The sequence below is a fragment of the Lissotriton vulgaris genome, chromosome 2_1 (assembly GCF_964263255.1).
Source record: "Lissotriton vulgaris chromosome 2_1, aLisVul1.2, whole genome shotgun sequence".
NCBI classification, from domain to species: domain Eukaryota; kingdom Metazoa; phylum Chordata; class Amphibia; order Caudata; family Salamandridae; genus Lissotriton; species Lissotriton vulgaris.
In genome coordinates this window covers 309,649,298-309,673,716 of record NC_141687.1, presented here as the reverse complement: position 1 = coordinate 309,673,716, position 24,419 = coordinate 309,649,298, and the positions used below count along the sequence as shown (strand labels likewise).

At 45.3% G+C, this 24,419-nt stretch overlaps 1 protein-coding gene across 1 annotated transcript in view; it reads right to left on the bottom strand.

Moving 5' to 3' along the window:
• LOC147730243 (multidrug and toxin extrusion protein 1-like) overlaps positions 1-24,419 on the bottom strand; it is a 574,971-nt gene that overhangs the window by 267,229 nt on the left and 283,323 nt on the right. The window contains exon 7 of the mRNA XM_086955004.1: positions 14,769-14,813. Within this exon, the coding sequence (XP_086811130.1) occupies positions 14,769-14,813 (45 nt within the window). The remainder of the gene's footprint in view (positions 1-14,768; positions 14,814-24,419) is intronic.

Sequence of the window (24,419 nt, the reverse complement as noted above, 5' to 3'; positions counted from 1 at the left end):
GGGTGGGACTGAGTGAAGATCCTTGTGGTACGCCGCAGATGACTTCAGTGGCCTCCGATCTGAAAGAGGGGAGGCAGACTTTCTGGGTTCTTCCTGCGAGGAACGAGATGATCCAGTCCAGTGCTTTTTCTTGTATCCCAACGTTGCTGAGGCGTTGTATCAGGGTGCTATGGCAGACTGTGTCGAAGGCTGCGGAGAGGTCCAGTAGGATGAGGGCAGCTGTTTCTCCGTTGTCAAGTAGTGTTCGAATGTCGTCTGTGGCTGTGATGAGGGCGGTCTCGGTGCTGTGTTTGGCTCGGAAGCCGGACTATGATGGGTCGAGGGAGCCGTTAGATTCGAGGAAGGCGGCGAGCTGACTGTTGATGGTTTTCTCAATGACTTGGCAGGGAATGGGAGGAGAGAAATGGGACGGTAGTTCTTAAGTTCCGTGGGGTCTGCTGTGGGTTTCTTCAGGAGAGCGCTGAGTTTGGCATGTTTCCAGCTTTCCGGGAAGGTAGCAGTGTTGAGGGAGCAGTTGATGACATCTCGGAGATGGGGTGCGATGATGGAGTCTGCTTTGTTGAAGATGTGGTGGGGACATGGGTCGGTTGGCGATCCGGAGTGGATGGAGTTCATCAAGCAGATGGTGTCTTCAGTGCTGATTGGGTTCCAGGCGCAAAGGATGTCGGAGGGGGGCTTTGGTTCGGAGGTGAGGGGGGTGGACTAGTCGCCAAAGCTGTTATTGTGGAAGAACGAGGCTAGAGAGTCGCAGAGGTCTTGAGAGGGAGTGATGTCGTTGGTGTCGGCGGTGTGGTTGGGGTTGGTAAAATCTTTGACGATGTTGAATAGTTCCTTGCTGTTGTGGGCGTTGTTGTCGAGTCGATCCTTAAATGCTGATTTCTTGGTGGATCGGATCAGCTGGTGGTGTTTGCAGGTGGCGTTCTTGAAGGTGATCATGTTGTCAGTGGTTGGGTTTTTTCGCCAGGCTTTCTCGAGGGTGTGGCAGATCTTTTTGGATTTCTTAAGGTCCTCATTGAACCAGGGGGCTTTTTTGCTACCTTGCTTGGTTAGATGGTTTTTCAAGGGTGCTAATTCGTCTGCGCTGTGAGTGATCCATTGTGTGAGGTCACTTACAATATATGCCTTGGTCCCTGGCCTTAAGACCCATCAGACTGGTTTGACTTGCTGCCCATGTATAACCTTTCATAGTCCACCCAGAGGCCGGTGCCTGTTCGCCTCTGGATGTGGAGACTTGCGTTAACCAGAAGCATTGAACTGCAGGCGTCTGGGACAGGTGACTGCCTTCACTCTGGTGTCAGCTCTCAGTCGGTACTCGCTTTATTTATCTTTAAAGACCTCCTTGTCTGTTAGCCCACGGCCGGCTGTTGACACACATGTATCAAAGCTGTACTTAATGCAATTTTCCATGTATGAGATGAGGTGAAATTAGGTTTGTTCAGTAAGTGTTCAGATCCCATTCATTCGTAGAGAACAAAGGTTTGTTATTTTGTAAAGCATTTATATCAGTGCGGCAAATGGAAAAAAATGACCCTAGGAACCCATAAATTAGGGGTCACAGTGTTCATATCCAGTCTGATGGTGCATGATTGATAATATATACTGTATACTTTTTAGAAAAGAAAAACAATATAAAAAACAATGTCATTTACAATGCTAATAGCTCTAAACAATGTCACTGCAAGACCTATTGCATTGCAAATGCTTGTTCTCTCTATTGTCAGACTAGTTCACATTTAAAGCATCTGCTTACAGACATATTAATTTAATGAGTTGTGCAAATTGAATAACTTCTGGCAAAGGCTGCGTATAAAGCCAAGACAAAAACTGAAAGAAAGCTGCACTGGAGACATTTAGGAACACTCAAAGCACATATACGTTCCCCATGCAGGAAAAGAGCACAGTGGACTATTTACAAGAGCCTAACAAATTAAAAACCTGAATGTTGGCTGGCACCTTTACGTCTTTCCCCAAAATACACGTTAAGTATTATTCGTCTACGTGATCTCATTGGATGGTTATTTGATTTTAATTGTGGTAACATTGGTAAGGGGAGCGAGGAAGCTTATGAACGGAAGCGTTGAGCAGTGCTTAATACATGCAGGTGTTTGCCGCTGTTCATTTTAGTCACTCATTTTTTAGCACATATTTTGACCTAGGGAATGAGGTTCAAATACAACACGGAAATCATTGAATTATTTATTTTAAGTCTGTAGTGAGTCTAGGCGCCCAAAAGTGGCTGTTACTCGTGACTCATATGCAGGGCCAATGGAATTATGTGGCAGGAGAGGACCAAATTGTGTTTAAGGGGTGACAAAATTATGCAGCAGGAAAAGGCAAATTATGTGGCATAATATGGCACATTTTGTAATAGTATTACTTCATTATTTTGACATTTTTACACTTGTTAACACTGCCTGGGCATAGAGTGCATCTCAGCAGCACCAGTTTAACAAACAAATATAGCAATATGCAACAGATAGGTGTCCAGTTAATTTTTGCCAAGGGTCTTCAACTGTATGGCAACATGCTGCATTTATTTCAACTTTTGGCCCTTTTGAGCTAAAAACAATTCTTGGGCAAAATCTACAGATTATGCAGCAGATGATGGGTTCCCGCATTGTACCATCAATAAATTTGAGCTCTTCAAAGATCTAATGAGTTTTTTTGGAAAGATTAGGCTTCAGAATTTCTTTGCAGGTACTGACCAAGAGCCAGAGCAAGCCACCAATCGATCAGGATTAAAACCCATGTCCACCTTTTTACCCTCATTAGAACAAGTCTCTCCTGAGATAGCCATATTTGAGCATGTGGTGTTTAATAAATTAACAGCCGCAACAAAATAAATTCCATCTCCCAATTTTAACATCACTCATGACGAACACCAGGCATTGCAAGCCCTAAAGAGCAACAATGATATAACCATCAAGTGTTGCGACAAAGGTGGTGGCATTGTGGTCTTAGATACTAAACAATATGTACAGAATATGGAAAAACTGCTCCATGATGAAACCCACTACATTCCAATCAAAAAAGATCCCACCAAAAGAGTACAGTCTACCATTTTAGCTCTTACTACAAAGGCACTTAATGACAATACCATCTGTGAGAAAGAGTGGCAATACCTCAATGTCCACCAACCCAAAATGGCAGCTATATATGGAGTCCCCAAGATCCATAAAAACAGCAAGGATCCTCCCTACAGACCCATAGTTACCACGATTGGGTCCATAACAGAACCTCTGTTCAAGTACATTGACACGATCTTAAGGCCACACATACCTAAAATTCCTTCGCACATCAAAGACACCAGAGATATCATCAATGTAGTTGAAACTTTAACCTTCAACCCCGAGTCTCAATGGATGGTAACTATGGATATAGAGGCGTTGTACTCTAATATACCCCAATCGGAGCTATAACAGCAGTATTGTAGTTCATTGAAACCTTTGATATAGACTGCTCAAAAACTTTCATATTGGATTGTCTAAGAATAGTGTTATCTGAAAACACCTTTGACTTCAATGGCTCACCGTATCAACAGACCAAAGGTGTAAGCATGGGGGCTTCCTGTGCCTCAACTGTGGCTAATATTTACATGACTGAATATGAGTCCAAGTACATCTACAATGACATCGCCCCTTTTCGTGAGTCCATTTCATCATGGTCTCGCTTCATAGACGACATATTCTTTATATGGAGGTCAGAAACAGAAGCCCTTTCCACCTTTGTATCAGGGTTAAACTTATGTGACAAAAACATCTTCTTTACTGCAACATCAAGCCAAACCAAAGTTGAATTCCTAGATATCAGCATATTAAGCAAGGACCACAGTCTAAATGTAGATCTGTATGTTAAACCCACAGCTCGCAATACACTTCTACATTATACAAGTTACCACCCGAAGACACAAACATCTAGCATTCCTTTTGGCCAGTTCTTACGAGTTCGAAGGAACTGCTCCACGGTAGCAGACTTCGACAAAAGAGCAAAAGACATGAAAACTAAATTCATAACTCGGGCTATCCAAAATGTTTGGTTCGTGAATCTTATAAAAGAGCCAGATTCTTTGATAGACAACATCTGCTCACACCCCAAGTAAAAGAGTCAAATTCTAAAATGGTATTCGTAATAAGACACTCCACCATGAATGCCAAACTACAACAAATAGTTAATGCCAATTGGCATATTTTGAATGCTACGAGACCTAAAGAACAACATCTATCCAAACCTGTCTTTGCCTACAGGAAGAATAAAAATCTCAAAGACCTAATAGTGCGGTCCAGAATGCAAACTAAAAATACTGACTCAATACAAACATCCTTAACTGGAAACACACCTGTTATAGGCAATTACAAATGCCTTTCCTGTGCTGCATGTGAATTTGCCATGGAGACTAAAAATTGGTCCTTCAATAATATACCCATACAACCGAAAACTCTGATGAATTGCAAAACCACCAATGTGGTATACCTATTACTATGCCCATGCAACCTTGGGTATGTAGGCGAAACCGCACGGATGATGTCCACTCGACTGTCTGAACATAGGTCTACTATCCGAACGGGTAAAGCCCAAGCACCATTAGTCAGACATTATTTGGAAGCAAAGCATAATGCCAATGAGATTCGCTGGCTCATCCTTGAAAAAATCTGAAAATCATCAGGCACACTAAGCAGCCAAATACGTAAATGTAGAGAGGTCTACTGGATTTTCACTCTCAACACCTATGCCACAGGAATGAATAATGAATTGCCTTGGGAGCAGGTCCTAAAATACAACTATGGCTAATCAATATATACGTTTTCATTAACTGATTAATCTAATATCGCAACGAGATTCTATGCTGAAAATTGAGATACTCTTATATCCCCCTCCGTAGTTTAGACATCCACATCATTTATCCTCCTTACAGACATACTATTGCATTTCAAGTAGGACCACTATAAATAGGTAACTGCACAAGGAAAAGGTTAGATTCCTACATGTTAACTTATAATCTAAGGCACATCACAGAACCTCAGGTAGGACCCATCCAAAAACGTAACTGGTGCTTCTCACGCTAGGAAAAGGTAAGATCCCCTTGCAATTCCATACCCATGTATCATTCAAATATGGCCGCCAAACAAGCCTGTATTACTCAGTGAGCCTTCGCGGATACAGAGAGGCTTCCGGGTTCAGCGTTTCCACGTCCGGTCCATCGATACGGAAAAACGCGCGCGAGTCCGATTTATAAATAGGATCCCCCCCATTGGTGCCTCCAGCTTCCGACTGTGGTCGAGACGCCAGAGAGCCAGACCCCCACCATTGGAGGATGGTATCAACTTCAATTCAAGGTAAATATCTACCCTCGTCAGACTATACAGATCCTACCGAGCACTACGATAAACATTTCCTTGAACCGCTCTTTATAAGCGTTTCGTATTTTCGATTATTCCCTGCAGAAACGCCTTGTTTCCTTTCTTCACCCGGAGCGAGGAACTATAAAATTGTGAACCGACACAAAACAAGGTAATCTAACCTGGTAAGGGCTCTGTAGGGGCAACTAGATTCCGTTATCCCCAAGGGCTCATCGAACCAAACCCCTTACTTGTTTTTTATCCTTTTTTCTCCCCTTTTTTCCCCCGCCCCCGCGTAGTTTGAACCAAGATGTCCCGCTCCTCGTGATACCTCCCGGATTATTCCACGTTACGCCATGTCGCCACATTGCTCAGGTAACACAGACTTTTTTCATCATTCACACCCAGCTTTACCTATTAGGCCAACATCATTAGCCTTGTCTAGCCTTGATTATTATTACCTACCCCTTAATGCCGTACCCCTTATAACTAAGAGAAGCACCACCCCTTCACTGCCAACAGTCAATCTTTAAATACCTTCCTGTTTCCCTGTGGCTCCCTTACAGCTCCATGAACACACAAGACCACAGGGTAGCATCGTGTATACACATTCAACACACCTTACCAGCAGGTAACCAACTCCTTTTGTGATGGCTCCAACTTACTTTATTACCATCATTGCCACCTGACATATACCAACGTTCTGTTTTTTCCACAGTGAAGAGTCAACCTCTGCACCCCAAACTGTGCCATACCTTGGCCTTAGTGCAACTCTAAATGTGCATCTAGAGTCCACCCCTTCATATTGCGGCTGCAATATTATAATGGTAAGGCAAGATCCAAGCATGCAAGTAGTATTCACTACTTTCTACCCCCCTTTTTCAAACATAATACCCCTTCTTTCCTTCTTTCCTTCCTCTTTCCACACCCTGCTACTATTCTAACTGATCTAAGCAGGGTACACCAACCATTTGTCCATCTCCTCTTCTTTCTCCCTCTCTCTTGTCTTCATCCTCTTCTTCTTCCTTGTCCTTCCCTCTCAGCTCCCACCCTCTGTTCTTGTTCCCCCTCTGTACTTTCCCTCTAGATAGTTTAGATATCAATTAAGCTAGAGCACATATATAGTCATCTACCAGCAGTTACCATGGACCTCCCGCTAACCACTGTTTCATGGTATAAGAACACTTCATTTTACGCAAAATCAGAGATAAGGGTAAAGCTCTTGAATGGTCATCAAATGCATGATGTGTTTAAGATAGTGTATGTAACAATGTATATATGTATATATTAAGATTCCTTTTCCCCACTGTTTTTAACCATAGCTTTGTAAATAATAGATCAAATGTACTGAATGCTCATGTAACTTTAGTATTGGGACTTTACACTGACACTGATATGGATTTTTCATGTATTTTGTATAGGTACACTTGGAACATATACCATGGCTTCCTGATGAAGGCTCATAGCCTAAACGCGCGTAGCAATTATAAATTATTTCTAGCCATGTTTTCTGATTGATACTAAGTATTCCTGTATATATTTCTTGTACCTTTTGGATCTATTTATGAATTGCATATTTATATTGAAATGTATTGTGACGCATAAAAAGTATAAAGTGCACAACATGAGAATCATTGTTGGATCTAAACCAATGAATGTTAAAAAGTCAGATCCTCAATAATAATAATATTAAATAAAGCATCTTTTTTACTATATGCTCTAATGTGTATTGTCAATCCACAGTCAATATTCCTTGTTGTCAATTTGTCTCCATTTGAAATCCATGTTCCTAAATCCCTGTTTTTCCCGATTTAGGAACTTTAGTCGGGGATACCTCCTTTTCTTACACACATTATGTGGTAAATGCAACAAATCCATAGCCATGCCAAAAACTCTGCGGTCACACAATCATATAATTTCAGCGGCCCTGCTCATATGCGTGATTGAGGATGATGGAGTACTAGAGATAGAGAAGCTCACCCCTCTCTCCCATTTATTAACAAAAAGTTGTACACCACATTACATTTACCACACTATCATACAGTTGGTAGGCATGGCTCAGAGAACCAACAAGATTCATATTCCATAAAAAGATACAGCGGGTGATACAGCACTTTCTATACCCAAAACCTGAATCGTGTCGTGTCCTGAAGCGACAGGGAAGGATGAGCATTAGTTCTCAGGGCGACACATGGGCTTCCCCTATATATATTACATTTTCCGCAAATCGTTTCCCACTTTCGGGGGCAGCGCCTGCTCTCATATACTGTCTTCTCTGCTACCATGTGTAATGTCCTGCCTGGCATATAGAGACACGGACACACTGTGTAGGTGGGAGCTTCTTTATTGTACCTCCTTTGTCGTCCTGGTACATCGACTAACTGCTGTCCCTGGTCCCTGGCTCCTCCCTATCCGCCCGCCCTCACCCTCCCTCGGGCAGGTCCTAGTGTCACCCAACATTACATCTCCCCCCTCTGTAAACAAACAGAAAAACACAGCAATCTATCTACACCCTTTGCTTTCACGTCGCTGAAGATCGCCGCTTAAAGTTCTTCAATGAGGCGAGACGGTTTTCTAATGGTCCGTCTGGGGAGCGACTGAGGATCAGGGATGTCTCGCTTGTGCTCATCGGTAGTCTCCATCAATGCCTGACTGCGGCTGAGCAGTGTCTCTGGTTCCCTTTTCTCAACTCGCGGTTCAGTCAGTAGTTCTTTGACATTAGGGCTGCACTTCTTAAAGTGCGCCACATTCCTGGTGACTCGTCTTCTGTCGGTTTCCGCGGTGATCATAGTTCCTTTCTGTTGCATCACTTTCAGTGGAGTCTCATGATATTTGCAGTCAGTCTTTCGGTGTTGCTCTTGCCGTGCCAACACCCAGTCTCCTTCCCGAATATCAGCATGAGAGGCATGTCGACGTTCATCCACATAGCCCTTCATTTTTTCTTTCTTCAGCTTGTCCACGGCCGCAATCTCCTCATGGTCATAATCGGGATACTGTTCACTCACTGAGACACTCATCATTGGTAATCTGGTGCGCACTGATCAGCCTAGCATGACGGTGGCCGGACATTTGCTTGTGGTGGAGTGGGGCGTCTTTCGCTAGGCCCGTAGTACTTCATTTAGCGCTGTCTGGATGCTCTTTCGAGTGAGCTATGCCTGCTGAATGGCTTTCTTGACCGTAGCCATGAAGCGTTCAACCATTCCGTTCACCTGCGGCCATAGTGGTGTGATTTTCCGGTGTTTAAAGTTTAGGTGTTGAGCAAACTCGGCGAAGTCGTGGCTATTGAATGGGAGCCCATTGTCAGATTTTACCACTTGAGGAATGCCCCACGCAGCAAAGACTTCATCCAGAATTGGTATGGCGCTGGAGGCTTTTGTGGATGTGCACAGTTGTGCAATGGGGAATCTGGAAAATTCGTCCATGATGACCAGGACAAATTTGCCCGACTTGAATGGCCCAAAGAAATCAATGGCAATATGTTTCCAGACACCCTCCGGCAGTGGAGACATTTGCAGTGGTGCAGGGGGATCTGGACGGCTCACTAGCTGACATTGTGGGCAATCTTTCAGTGTTGTTTCCACCATTAGATCCAGTGTTGGAAACCAGACTCTCTCACGGAGTGCTCTTTTCGTGGCTACTATGCCCCAGTGTTCTTCATGTGCTAGATTTATGACCCCTTGTCTTAGCTGTTGTGGGATCACAATTCGAGTGTTTCTTAGGACGAGACCATTTGTGGCTATTGACAGTTCATCAGGGACGTGTTTGAACGCTAACATCTCTTGGTCGTCTTGTCCCTTGGTTTCTGAATGTCGCCAGCTATTGGCCTGTATCCGGAGTTTCACTTCTTGTAGGGTGACGTCTGACTGTGTCGCCTCACAGATTGCTTCCAGCGGAACAGCAGGAGGTCTTGCTTGATCTACCACGAAGTGGATGTATTCGTCCGCAATCGACTGTTCGGATTTGCTGGTCCTGGTGGGCTGTCTGGACATGTAGTCGACAGGGTTTGCAGCTTTCCCTGGCTTGTGTATAATGGTGTACGTGTATTCTTGTAGCCTGAGGCCCCATCTCTCTATTCGTGGCAGCATTTTGGCTCAAGGGTTTCCGAAAATTGTGATCAGAGCTTGATGATCAGTGACCAAGGTGAAATGCTTTCCGAAGATGAAGATGTGGAAATGTTCACAGGCCCATACGACGGCGAAACTTTCCTTTTCTGGCTGGGAGTATGCACTCTCCGTGTCTGTTAGACTCCTACTGGCATATGCTACAATGTGCCGTTGATCTTCATCTCTGTCATACTGTGCTAAAATGGCCCCTAGCCCTACGGGGCTGGCATCCACTGTTATTTCTGTCTTCTTTTTTGGATTGAAGTAAGCCATGTTTTCAGCAGACTCCACAGCTTCCTTGATCTCTCTGAACGCCCGTTCACATTGAGTGGACCACTGAAACGGCTGCCCCTGTTTGGTGAGCGCTCTCAAGGGGTGACTTATTGTGGCGTAGTCTTGTATGTATCTGGAGCAGTAGCTGGCCATGCCCAGTAACGAGCGCACGTCACCAACATCACCTGGGCTTGGTGTGTCATTTAGCGCTGCTACCTTTTCGGGGTCCGGTTTCATGCCATTTCCAGAGAAGACGTGGCCGAAGAATTTCAGCTTTGGCTTATGAAATTCACACTTGTCCTGATTGAGCATGAGGTTGGCTTCGGTCAGTGCATGACAGACCCGATCTAGCGCTGTGTCATGTTCTTGAGTAGTTGCTCCATATACCAGGATGTCATCACTATAGTTCAGTTCATGGGGAACATGATAAATTGTTCTCCTGATTGCTTCTTGAAAGATTTCCGCTGCTGAGGACACCCCAAAACTGAGTCTTTTGTACCTGAACAGCCCTAGATGTGTTGAGAATGTCGTGATATATTGGGACCGCTCATGCAACTCCAGTTGGTGATATCCTTTGTTAAGGTCCAATTTTGAAAATATTTTGCTCCATTGAGTGACGTGATCATGTCACTGATGTGGAGGCCTGGGTGCCTCTCCCTCTCTATCGTGTGTTGGGTGCTCTCATGTCCACGCATAGACGGACTCGGTCTGTCTCTCCTTTCTTTGGAACCACTACGACCGGGGAGACCCATGGTTTGGTCCATCAGTTCTCTCCATGATGTCAGCCTCGAGTAAGTCTTGGAGCTCCTTCTCCACGGCTTCCTGCAGATGAAACAGGATTTTTCAGTGATGTTGTGCAACTGGTGTGATTTGCTCGTTGATGTGCAGTCTGATTTGGCAGTTTCTCATCTTCCCGAGACCTTGGGAGAGCTTAGGGAACTTCTGAGTGATGTCTGGTTTGTTATCCAATTTGTACAGTATGTCCACCCACTTTAGTCGTTCTGCGGTGGGCAGGCTTAGTAAGCAGTCTGCCTCAGGCCCATTGATGACGTGAATGTAGGCTTGTATCGTGCGATCTTGATATGATAGATCGGTCGTGAACTTCCCAAGACAGGGGAGTGGTTTCTTTGACATCCACGTATATACTCGCACGTGGGCGTTGACAAATTTGGGAGGTGGCCTCATTCTTTGATATTCCGCCACAGGTAGGTAGTTTAGTGACGCCCCACTGTCCAGCACAAACTTGGTGTGATGAGAACCAATTCTGATGTCTAGCCATGGATACTCTTTTAGACGATCAGGATCCGCTACAAAACATATATATTCGTCACGGTCTTATGAGATGGTTGATAGGGATCTTGACTATCTTGATGACGTTCGTCGAGATCGATATGTTCGGCAGGAGTGACAGCTGGATTGTGACGACCCTGTGGATGAGTCTTGTCTATCCTGTACTGCTCTGACATGGTGACGACTGCTTGAGGGACGATATTGCCGGGCATGTTCTCGTTGATCCTTCTTGTGCGACGTCCCACACATGCTTTCGAAATGGTTGTCTCAACCACACTTCCGACATTGTTGGCCTAGTGCTGGGCATGCATCTGCATGTGGGAAATCGTAGCCGCATCTGTAGCACTTCAGTTGTCTTTCTGATCTTTTCTTGGTGCGACTTGCGCTTCTGCGTCGACGACTTGAAGGGTGGTATTGCTTCTTAGATCCAGAGAAGCGCGCTTGAGGTGGGGATCGTCCGTGCGCTTGTTGAGGCTGCATCCTGAATGCCTGTTCACGTTTCTCGCTTCTCCCGGCTTCCATCTTCTTTGCATGCTCATCGGCTTGCTCATCGACTCTTGTCATTTCCTCAATCTCCTCTAGCGGGTAACTTTTCTTGAGCAGTTTGCATCTCAAGGGCTCTGAAAGACAGCCTTCTATAATTCTCAATCGGAGGGCATCCTCGGTGGAGAAATGATCAAAGTCACAGTATCTTGCTAAGCATCTCAGACGTGTGACCAATACACCCATTTGCTCATGTTTCTCTTGTGAGGCCAGGTTGAATGTATATCGCTCATAATCGACATTCTTTTTGTGCAGGAACTTGCGGTTGAGTGCTTCACAGACTTTATCATATGAACCAGCGGACTCAGCAGGCAACTCTTTTATGATCTGTCCAACTACTTTGCCTACAAGATTCTTGAGCGCAATCAATTGCTGTCCAACATCAGTTACCTGTGACCCTTTCATGAAGTCCGTGAAAACTTCTAGCTATTCTTGCCACCGCAAGCCCATACCCCCGCCAGATTCAAGAGTGAGGGGCTCTGGAGGGCGCAGGAATGAGACTCCCAACACACCCATGGGGACGGGGTCAGCCATCGCGTGATCCCGTTATATCGAAACGTGCTGACAAAATCATTTCTGTCAATTCTTTGATTGTATTTGTTACTGCTTGCACTCGCCAGTGCTTGTTTACTTGTTCATTGCACTCTCTAGTGCTTGTTTATTATGTTTCTTGCACTCGCCAGTGCTTGTTTATTTGTTTCTTGCACTCGCCAGTGCTTGTTTACTTTGCTTCTTGCACTCGCAAGTGCTTGTTTGCTTGTTCATTGCACTCGCCAGTGCTTGTTTACTTTGCTCCTTGCACTCACCAGTGCTTGTTTATTTGTTTCGTTGCACTCGCCAGTGCTTGTTTACTTTACTTCTTGCACTCGCCAGTGCTTGTTTGCTTGTTCATTGCACTTACCAGTGCTTGTTTATTCTTGAGCACCGTGCATTTATCAGTGCTTGATGGCTTTCAGGCTCTCTACCTGACTTCAAGATGGCCGCCGAAGATCCCTGACAGGGGATTGGACAAAACCGCCTGACTTCAAAATGGCCACAGCAAGAATCTCGTGTACAACGAGATTAGGTCTTCTACTGGAGACACGAATGCATTTATTGCCGCTCTCTCTCACTCACCGATCGTCGGTGTCAGCCAGCACTCTCTTCGCAGGAGCACCAGGTGAGGCAGCTTTTCTTCGTGATTTCACCGCCGGGGTGGGCTCCCGTCCAGCAGGAAGGCAGCAGGCTCTAGCCCACAGGACGTGCCACACGCACACGCGGTGCGGCGGGGCGAACTCCGGGCAGGTGAACACACCGCCGGATGGCTGGGGTGGGCTCCCAGCGCACGAGGACGCTCGCGCCGTGACTCGGCCGCCACGCGGTCACCGGCCCCACAATGCTAGATGCCTCCCCACTTCCAGGGACGTGCACCGAGTTAGCCGTCCTCCTCACGCACAGGTTCCTTGCACCTTCGTTGCCAGATGTAATGTCCTGCCTGGCATATAGAGACACGGACACACAGTGTAGGTTGGAGCTTCTTTATTGTACCTCCTTCATCGTCCTGGTACATTGGCTAACTGCCGTCATTGGCTCCTCCCTATCCGCCCGCCCTCGTCCTCCCTCGGGCAGGTCCTAGTGCCCCATGTGTGTGCACCCATCACTACACCATGGATCTATTCATGTCTCTCTTCCAGTCTCAAAGAGACGGGCGGGTTCTGCCCCCCACAGTTGTGTGTTATTGCACTTAGCTACTATCATGCCTAATGTGACCCATGTTTGCTCAGCTCAGGACAGATCAGTGGCTTCCCAGAAATTAAGGAGGCACCATTCGGTCGATATGGACATGGTCACCCCTGTGACCTCACTCAGACACAAAACCACTGCTTCCCAATAGGTTTGGACATTTGGGCTTCCCCACATGATTTGAACAAACATACACACTTGCCGACATTGTCTAAGACGCACTGCATCCAACCTTTTAACCATTTTTACCAGTGTGGTACAGGACATCTAGACCCAATGCAGTATTTTGAGGTGCACTAGACGAAAGCGCAATCACACAGCAACCTCCCATGGTGAAGCCAAGATTTCAGACCCCTCTTCCTCCTGCAAATCTCCAAAATCCAATGCCACCATTATGGCAGAGTCGGTGCTGCGCAGTGCGGCACAACTCCGGTCCTATGCCAATGGGTGTCACCACAATGACGCTGCTAGCCCCAGCGATGACCTGAGAATTGGTGCATCAATATTAAAGCATAAATCCCATTGATGGTTCACTCTACAATTGTCCTTTCAGATCCTATGGGCCCGGTTTACACTGTAGCAATCAGCCACTGACTGATTATGTACTACTGCAATTTATGGAGCATAACGTTTTGATGATATACTGCCATATGACCATCTCAATTATCTAACAATGACAAGAAGCTCCAAAGGGAAGGTATTACTTTTTCAGTTATCCCTTTCTGCACTGACTCACTCACCCAACCATCTAATCACTTGTCTACTGTGGTATTGGGTTATTCGATGTGTGTCACGTGAGGCATGTGGAATCGTGTGGGTAAAATGTTGAGGGTGGGATTCGGGAGTAGACGGTTGGGTAGAGCGATGAAGGTTGATGTCTCGGGTGCCGCTTATGCTTACTACCAATCACATTTCATTATTAACGACTTACCGTCTGGAGACTTCTTCTTTTCCACATCCACCTACCGATTCACGCATCCATACGCTCTTTTTCATTCATTCATCAAACTATTAACTTGTCACATTCAAACTCCCTCATCCACACATACAAAACGTGTGATATTATGGATTTTTTCTTATGTGTATTTAACTCTTTCATACCATTCATACACTGTTTACTCAGTCTGATAGTCCCATGCAAAAGTTCTAAAATTAAAAGACATCGCTAAGATGTGCTGCTGTGTGGGTTCACTATATCTTCCAAGGGCTACCTGAGACCTCATTTGGGGGTAGGTTGAATTAACTATTTTTTTCCGAGTTCTTCATTTTTAGTCACACTGAGCATATGTGGTAAGGGTTCCACACAATGTTCCAGCACCCCACCCCCAACTTCACTGTTCCATACTGTACATAGCAAAAGGGCCATAAATACACCTCTGCTCGTCTCCCTCCCTCCAATGTGCCTACTGCAAATGAGGACAGTCTGCCGTCTATGAGGCTTATGTTTTGCAAAATATCACATTTTGGTCACTTGGAGCGTCACAAAGATTTTTAAACATACCTGATTTTGTAAATACTTTGTTTGCAGCGCGAACAAAAAGTTTGCCTGTAGAAAGAAAAGAGTGCAAATGTTAACTTGTTTGGTTTCAAGCTCTGCAAAGGAGGCGCCCAGATGTGGCTTCCGACAATTAGAAAATGTAATGCCATAGAATGATTAATACTGTAAGGTTTTCGAGCAGGTTTCTTAATTACATACTAATGAATTGTTCAAGCACTTCTACAGGTGATTGCATTCACGATTTAAGTCTATACATGTTTACTAACTAATATTTAGTAAAATTGTGTGAAGCTGAATTTGACAAAAAAGTCAACCGGCGGGTATTACAAAGGACAGAAGTAGTTAGCCATTAGACCTGCCGGCCTTAGCGTAGTCTTCCCCCAGCCTTTCTCCTCAATTTTTGCTGGCGTTGGGACTCTGTTCTCGTTACCACTGCTAAAAGGTGCTAAAGAGCATGTGCTCATGCCTTAAAACATGGTAATATTGGCTTATCTCCAGCTGGCATATTTAATTTACTTATGTCACTGGTAAAGTGGTACTACATGTACCCAGGGTCTGTAAATTCATTTATTTATTTAAAATAATTATAAAACACATCATTACCAAAATTTGGCATCAAGGTGCTAATAGCCTCAAACTGGGGAAAAAGCTGTGCGAGAAAGAAGTAAATACCAAAAATTAACAAGAGAAAAGCCAGGGGGCATATTATCAAGGGGGTTTATCTCCGCTTTTTGGCTTTAAAAGCCAAAAAAGCAGAGATAAAATTATCTCCCTATTACCTAGCTGTCGCTAACACCAGTTAGCGACAGCTAGTAGGAGATAGCGACCATCTTGGGCCCCACTTTGCATGTCAGTGATATTTATCACTAATGACATGCAAAGTGGGCGTGCCAAGATGTTAGCGACTGAAAACAGTCGCTAACATCGCTATCTCCTATTACCAACTTTTGGAGATAGTTCTTAGCCATGTTATCCAACGGGAGGTGGATAACATGGCTAAGAGCATTAGCTCGGTAATGCATGAATATCGCTGACTTTTCAGCGATATTCATGCTTTGCGGCGATTTTAATCGCATTTGCGTTAAACCTTGGTAATACCAAGGTTTATTTGCGGTAAAAATCGCCGCAGCTCAGCGGTAAATTTTTGTCTCTAACCAAGCAATAGCGATAATTATCGCTATTGCTTGGTAATATGCCCCCCGGTTTTTAGAGCTCTTCTAAAGTGCAAGAGATTGGGTGAGACTCTAAGGGGGTTATTACGAGTCTGGCGGGCCAGGGACCCCCAGACTCTCCGGGCCCTTGCTGTGGATGTCTTCCAAACGTGTTAATATGACCCACCACAACCATCAGAGATCCCTGGCGGTGACGCAGCGGTGTTGAGACCGCAATATGCTTGGCGTGCTGCTGTGACCACACCAAGTATATTACGAGTTTCCTCACCGCCACACTTTTCATTGTGGTACATACGCCATGAAAAGTGTGGTGGTGAGGAAATGAAGGGCCTTACAGGGCCCACTGGTGCCTCACCCCATATGGATGCACACAGGGGGACACAACATTTGCCCCTGTGTGTGCATGCGCACCAGTAGCTGCACAGCATGGACTGCAGCAGCCCATGCCGAGCCTTTACTGATTTTGACATTCCCATTGCGGTGACTATTTCATAGGCACTGCCTTGGGAACGCCAAAGAACAGCCAGCGAGACAGGGAAAACCTACTAATGTCACGGGTGGTTCAAGCATGGGTTTGGCAGTATGGGATGGGAGCTGTCCAGCACCGCCTAACTCATAATAAGGCCCTAAGAAAAGGAGGAAGCTGGTTCCAAAGGTGGGCTACTCTTACAGTAAAGGTGCATCTACCCAGTATTATCTTCATATATTTGGTGATACAGATGAGATTAGCAGAAGAAGAATAAAGGCATCTCCCCAGGAAACGTCTTTGAAACCGATTTTGGAGGGCGATAGGGCCCAGAACATGAAGAGCATTGTAGTGTCCTGCTGGACAAGTTTTAGTGTCTCAACAGGTCCTTGTTTTACCAGCCACTCCTTTAAGGGCTGGCCCCACACACACACCCCAAACCCATCCACCACAGGCATCCCAAGTGACGTGGGCCTGTTAAGAAAAGGGCCAGAGTACTCGTTGCCAGTTAATAAGCATGACCACTGTGTCTGTTATTTCTGTGGTATGTGGGCCTAGGGTCCATGACGTTACAGAGCATTAGAAACAATACATAGAGATTTAAAAGCTATTCTCTGTTTTACTGGCAACCACTGAAGCTCCTTTATTGCATCTGATGCAGACTACCTTCTAGGCTTATCCCGAGCCAGCTGCTGCAGTTTAAACTTTGTATAGTCAATTTATCAAAAATTCTGGGGCTCCGAGTAGGAGGCCATTGCAATAATCTAGCCTATTCAAAATCACACTGCAGACATTCAGGGTTTTAGCATTTGCCAGTAGCATGGGAAGATGTTGTCATAAGACCTGAAGATGGGAAAAACAGGTTCCGCTATTTTATTAACATGACCTTCAAGAGACAATTTGTTGTTGAATGTAACCTCGAAGTTACGAAGGGAGTCCGAGGGAAGTAACTCATCCTTAGCTGACAGTGACCAGAAATGTTATTTTATTAGCTGAACAACAGAAAAGATCAATGTTGTCTCCATTTAATTTGAGGAAACTGATATTCAACCAAGCAACAATGCAATTTATGCATTTATGAAAGACATTTACCACTATGTGATGGTCACTATCCAGTGACAAAATAAGCTGAGTGTCATGATCATAAAGTACTAATCTAAGATTATGAGACTTAAAGAGAGTCAGTAAAGGCCTCATGTATAGATTAAACAAAACTGGACTGAGAGCTGACCCTTGGAGGACTCCATCTTTAATTTCTTTGAAAGCAGAGTGAAACGGAGGGAGAGCAATGGTTTGGCAATGCTGCAGTATATAGGAGGGCACCGAGTTCAGTGCTGTGCCACTTACTCCGGCCGCAGAGAGTCTGTGCAGGAGATTTTTATGATTTACTGTGTCGAAAGTGGCAGAAGGATTGAGTAGGATCACTATCGCCGACTGGCTGGTATCGACTACCATCTGGAGCTCATCCATGGCAGTAAGTAGACCAGATTCTGTACCAAGGTCAGGACTGAAACCATATTGCTCCTTCTCAAGGAGGGTATCATAAAAGTTAATTTTTACTAACATGGCATTCCAGTATTTTTATTGAGAAGAGCAAGAGTGAAATAGACCTGTATTTGCTAAGAACCTACGGGTCCAGATAGGATTTTTTCAAAATAGGGGAGAGAATAGCTTTTTTCTAGGTTGATAGTACCATGCCAGAGTTCATCTCAATATCTTAAGAGCATTGAATGCTATTAGTGGGCCTGAAGCACTTATTGTGCCACCCACTAAAGTAGCCCTTTAAGCATGTCTCAGGCCTGCCATTGAAGCCTGTATATGCAGTTTTACACTACCATTTCGACCTGACAAAAAAACCATTTTGCCAGGTCCAAACCTTCCTTTTTAATACACATAAGCCTCCCCTAGGGTGGGCCCTGGACAGCCCAGATCGCAGGGAACAGTGTATTTAAAAAGGAGGACATGTAGTTTTAAATTTTACATGTCTTGGTAGTGGAAAACTCTTAACTTAGTTTTTCACTAATGCAAGGCATGCCTCTCCCTTAGAATAACATAGGAGGTACCTTATTAATAAGCTATAATTTCCAAATGGAAGTAGGTATCCAGTTCATATTTGGTGTCTTTGGAATTGTAATGAACAATCCTCATTCATGGTAAAGTCAGATTGTGCCATTTTCAGAAATTTGCCATTTTCATGCCTTAGCCATTTACTACCTGTAGCCGGTCCCTGGGTCACAAGAATGAATGTAGCTGACAGTTGGGCTTTGTGTATTTCTTCTAGGAAGCCACACACAATAGAGTTTACGTGTGTCTGGATGAGCCACCACTGGAAGGATGGGAGAGCAGAACTGGACTCAGTCTGACTTACACTTTAATAGGCTGTGTACTGTCGCCATACAAAGGGCAGCATATCTCCTGTAGTTAACACAGGGCCAGTACAGGGAAGGCATGATGCCTGCGGACTTTCAAGGAAAACTTCTAGAAGCTACTCCCACCTTCCAGAGGAAGGACATCAAGTATAAATACTGGACCCCAGACACCACCTCATCAGAACATTTCTAGACCTGTGGATACTCTGCCAGGAAGAAGGACTGCTGTGCTGCTGATCTGAAGGAACTGTTGACCTGCTGCCTGCTGTCCTCTTGCCTGAGTGAGAAGGACTGGGCCTGCATCTGTTAGACCCAGAACTCCAATGTGACTCCAAGGGATAGTTGGCTGGCCTCCGAACTGGAGGCTCAGGGACAGAAGACTCAAACGACCTTCAACCCAGCACCTGGGCTCTCCCACCTACAATCGCTACCCTGCAAGTGGTGCCACCCCAGTCCTGGACCCTTGGAAGTGGACGGAAGTTGTTCCGCAAGCCCATCTGTGGATCCAGCAGAACCAATATATCTCTCCTGCTCCGCAGTGCAATCCAGAGCAGAACCGATACATCACCTCTGCAGCGAGTGTTCTCCTGACATAAAGGACTCCGCATCAACCTCACAGCGAGCATTGGAAATGCCGCTTGCATGAAGCTTACCCGAGGCAGGCCCTCACAGCTCGCTCAACAACAATGCAGCATCTCGCAGCACAGCTTCACTGCTCCTCAGAACCGACACATTGCCTTGGCTGAGCAAAGTATCCTCGGAGCGGGGGCCTCCCAATACTCAGCAAATCAGAATTTAAGGTATACTTGTTCAGCAGGCCTAACTGGGACCCTGTAGCCAGTCTGCCCTCCATCGTGGCTGACCTTAACTTTTGACTTTCTCCCAGTCCGGCATGACCACATATTCCCCAGTTCACGCTTTTGCTTTTTGGCGTTATTGTCATTAAAATATGTCAACCAAACCTACATATATCCAGTTCTACTGATTGGATTTTTGCCTTTTTGGTCTTGGTTTATTTATTAAACATTACTCTGTTTTTCTAAACTAGTTTGGGATCCTTTGGTGATATGTTTTCACTGTGTTACTATTTGAAATGTTGTACAAACACTTCACACTTTGCCTCTGAGGTAAGCCTCTCTGCTGTGTGCCAAGCTGTCTGAGGATTGAGCACATGTTGATTTAGGGTTGGTTGTGACTTCACCCTGAGAAGAACTGTGGTTGCTGCTTGAGAAGGGTTTCTACCCCCCCCCCCCCCCCCCCCCCCCAAACTAGTTGCCCAATTTCTTACATTAGTTTATTCGGTAGTTCACCCGAAGTAGAGAATGAGGTGTGTGGATAGCCTCAAGGCAGTTTTGGATTCTGGCAGCACCTACTCGCTTGCAGTTAACAACATGTTGACCATTGACTTGGGGAATAATGATGCCTGGTATTTAAGTGCAAAGTGGCAATAATCACTTAAATATTACGCAGTCCTGTTTCAAACATCTTGTAATGTCATGTAATCATGGTGTTTTCTCCATATTTAGAGTGATCCCAAGGAGGAGCTATTTTGAATCATTAAGTGTTGGACATCTTCAGAATACACCCAGACACTCTACAAAAAGGTAAGCAATTCATATTTGATCATTTAAAACAATGTGCCTTTAGTAATAAGTATGATTGAAAAACATAATCTGTATCCAATTGCATTTTGAGACTAAGGGCCTGTTTATGGTTGGGTCAGAGTTTCCTGACCCCAGTGCAGAGGGGTCAGAATTCCGAGTGGTGTGGAATCTACTGCACCCTGAAATTACCAGTTATGATAAGTCCTCACCCTTTGTGAAAGTTTGGCAATCCAAGCATGCCTAAATTTAAAAGGCGAAAAGTATACAGTATTTACTAGGATGCGATTCTCAAATAGCGATTTTTTAGAAATCGCTATTTGAGAATCGCAAATAGGGGTGTATGTACAAAATCGCATTTTTTTAGCGATTTCTTAGTATTCCTTAATTGTGATTAGCAAATTGTGTATCGCAATTAAGGAATACTTTCCCATTCATTTCTATGGGCCAGGAGGCTCATAGGAATGAATGGGAAGTTATTCTCAATTTGTGATTCGCAGTTTGAGAATCACAAATTGAGAATAATTTCAAGGGTGCAGGGGTGTCCAAAGGACATCCTGTTGCACCCCTAAAATAATCATCGGTGCACATGTGGCGCACATACATGCCCTAAGGACATGTATGTGCTTCACGTTGCACTTTGAAAAATGCGAAAAAGTGAATTTTTCAAGGAATTCGCAAATTACCACCAGCAATTTGCGATTCCAAAGGCCAATTTGCCTTTTTTTATGCTTCTTGCATTGCATTTAAGGAATCGCAAAATTTGCGAATCCTTAAATGCAATCGCAAAATAAGAAATCGCAAATTTTGTGATTCTCTATTTAGCACGCAGATTTCCTTGATACATACCATTTAGCACTAATGCGTTCGCAAATGCCGAAATTTGGCGAATTTCGGCGTTTGCGAATGCATTAGTGCTTGATACATATGGCCCTTAGTCTGTTATGCACCAAAATCTGCATATTATTCCCTAAATTGTCTCACCTGCTAAAATCGAACCAAGTTACCCGAAGGTTGAGCACATGTTAATTTAGGGTTGCTTGTGACTTCACCCTGAGAAGAATTGTGGTTGCTTCTTGAGAAGGGGTTTGCCCCCTCAACCAGTCACCCAATTCCTTACACTGATGTAAATGTACAGGAATTTATATGGCGCAAATCACCGAGCGGTTTCTAAGCGCTTGCTTAGGGAACCCGTCCTGGTATTCCCCTGTGAAATAACCCCGGCAGGGTATCCGCAAGGTGAAAGCCAGGCATCCCGCCGCGAGGGGCCGTTGTGGAGATTAAGCAAGCTATTGCCCAGAGTCGCAGAGTGTGAACCGTGAATCGAGTAGGCACCGGAGCGAGAATTGTCGAGTCCATGGACATTTTTTTTAGGACTCAAGACCCCGCCGAGCCGGGAATTGAACCCTGGTCCCAGGCTGACCTCTGCTTCCAGGTCTGCCTCCTCTAACCAGTGAGCCACACTTCTCCATGAGAGGAGCCTTAATCAGTTGGAACTCAAAGTCAAGCAGGCAGATGCTAGCAGCAACAGTGGCAGCATACACTCAGTGCCTGAAGGGGACAAGAAGGGACACGCACACAAAGATCTGGTGCCCAACTTAGTGGTGGGATATGACATTGATAACCGGTTTTCAGCTTATGAGGTGAACCTGAGAGTGCATAAGACACCAGAGGAGCACTTGGGGGAGTGATCTGTAGAAGCATATGCCTCCAGTGGGTAGGGACAAGATACAAGATTCTGACCCTAGAAGTAGAGGCCCAAATCAGAAACACCCCCATGAAAGTCATCCTTCTCGCTAAATTTGGGCTGACCCCTGAAAAGTAAAACTCCCCAATCAGTCTTGGATAGATTTCCTGGGCTGTTCTAACAATGCACTCAATGACTTGGTGAGGGGTAGCAAAGTTATGATTACAATGAAATGTTCAACTTGATTGTCAGGGAGCACATTCACAATGCCTTCTTTATGGAACTGTGCCAGGAACTATTGGACAGCAAGCTGACTGACCCCAAGGAAGCTTTATGAGGAGGCGGACCACTGGGTCAGCACTAGAGTGTTCATATAGGCATCTGGGGGAACTCCCAAAAGGTTGTTCACAAGTCTCACCAGAAGAAAGAAGGGGGAGAAAAACTTAAAGGTCAGAAGTTCTCAAAAGGCCCCCAAAATAATTCCCGAGGGAAGAATGGCAACCAGTCCCAATCGGAACCAAAGAAGAAGGGATTCTCTAATAAATTCTCTAATAAATAGACAGGAAGATTTGTGCCCCAATGCACAGTGTTATAAATATGTGCACTCCAAGGGAGACACCAATGGTACCAAGAGGGCACAGCACCCCCCTGGTGGGCAAACATCTGGGTGTAGCACTTGGGGAGGAGATGATGCCCTGTAGATTTGGGGAACAGACATAGGTGACCCTAGTGGCTTTGGAGGATAAGGAGATGGTACCAAAAGCTCATATGCCTGCAAATACCTTTAGTATATGGAGTGGGTCACTATCAATGGGCATTGGGTGGAGGCTCTGAGGTACACCAGAGCCTGTATGACGACGTTAAGATGTCAGCTAGTGTCCTAAGAGCAGGTCCTACCTAACATATTCCACCAAGTCATAGCTGCAGACAGCCGTGAGAGTCATCCACTGGTGCTCTTGGTGGGGGGTACATGTCAGGTTCTCTAAAAGTAGCTGTGAGCCGTGTCATGCCATGCCTGTAGATTGTATTTTAGGCAACAACCTGGAGCACATTATCTGGAGGGATGTACAGCTAAGGTAACACTTGGAGATGTTGGGATTGCCTGAATGGGTCACTATGACCCCAAGGTCCATGCTTGCCCAAAAAGGGAGTCAAGGGTGTCTGGAACCTGGAACAATGGCCCAGGCATCTGCCAAAAAGAGTAAAGACAAAGAGCATGGGAAACCAGTCCCTTAAGTTCCCACAGGTCAGGTTTAGGGGCACCTGAGGAGTAACCTCCTGATCCACTCGAAACCTTAAAAACTGCTTCTGATTTTTCGAGACAAGCTAGATACCTGGTCAGGGGAGTGGTGGCCCGACTCCCTGGGCACTTGCCCAATACCCGTCTCCCATGGCAAAAACTTGGGAGTTGTAGTAAACAACTACCTTTGTCTGAATCTGCAGGTTTCCAGGACAGTGGCTCCTTGCTTTGGGATAATTAGACTCATAAGGAAAATTTCACAGTTCCTTTCATTTGCTGCACGAAAGAAAGTTGTTGTTGCACTAATATTGTCCAGATTGGACTATTGTAATGCCCTTTATCTGAGCATAAAAAAAGGACAGCTGCTACGCCTGTAGCTGGTGCAGAACGCCGCGACAAGGCTGGTGATGGACCTTCCTAAACACCACCCAGTCTCGGCTTCTCTTCTCTCACTGCACTGGCTTCCCATGGATTGCAGAATTATATTTAAAACCCTCTGTCTCACTCACAAAGCCTACTGTGGCCTGGGCCCGGTGGGCATTGAGGCTTTATTTCAACATTATGCTCTCACGAGGAATCTCAGGTCAGCAAGCAAAAATCTCCTCATTGATCCTAGGTTTAAAAGGATAAGATGGAGCGGGAGAGCCTTTTCAACTGCAGCTGCAAACCTCTGGAATTCTCTCCCTGACGAAATTTAAGGGCAACGATCACAGACACTCTTTCCAAAGACTTTAAAGACCTGGCTGTTCCCCGAGATGCTGGTTTGAGTGCGACTTTGTCCGTCTGCATATTGTTCTGTATTTAGCGCCTTGATGCCCATGGGAAGAGTTAGCGCTTTAAAAGTTGTATATTCATTCATTCATCCTACCAGTGAGGACATTGTCACCCTGGGTGACCTGCCTGAGCTTGCAGGATGGCAAGTTGAGGGTGGGACCAACAGAGAGGATTCAGCAAGGCGCAGGAGGAGTACTCTGCTCTAGATGGCTTGGGGTGGCAAGCTGAGGCCCAGGCAGCAGGTGATCAACTTATCTACTGGGAGAGTGGCATCCTAGACAGTGAGCCTAAGGCTCATGGACTAGGAGCAGCCATGTGCGGCTGTTTCCCCAGTATTACACTGAC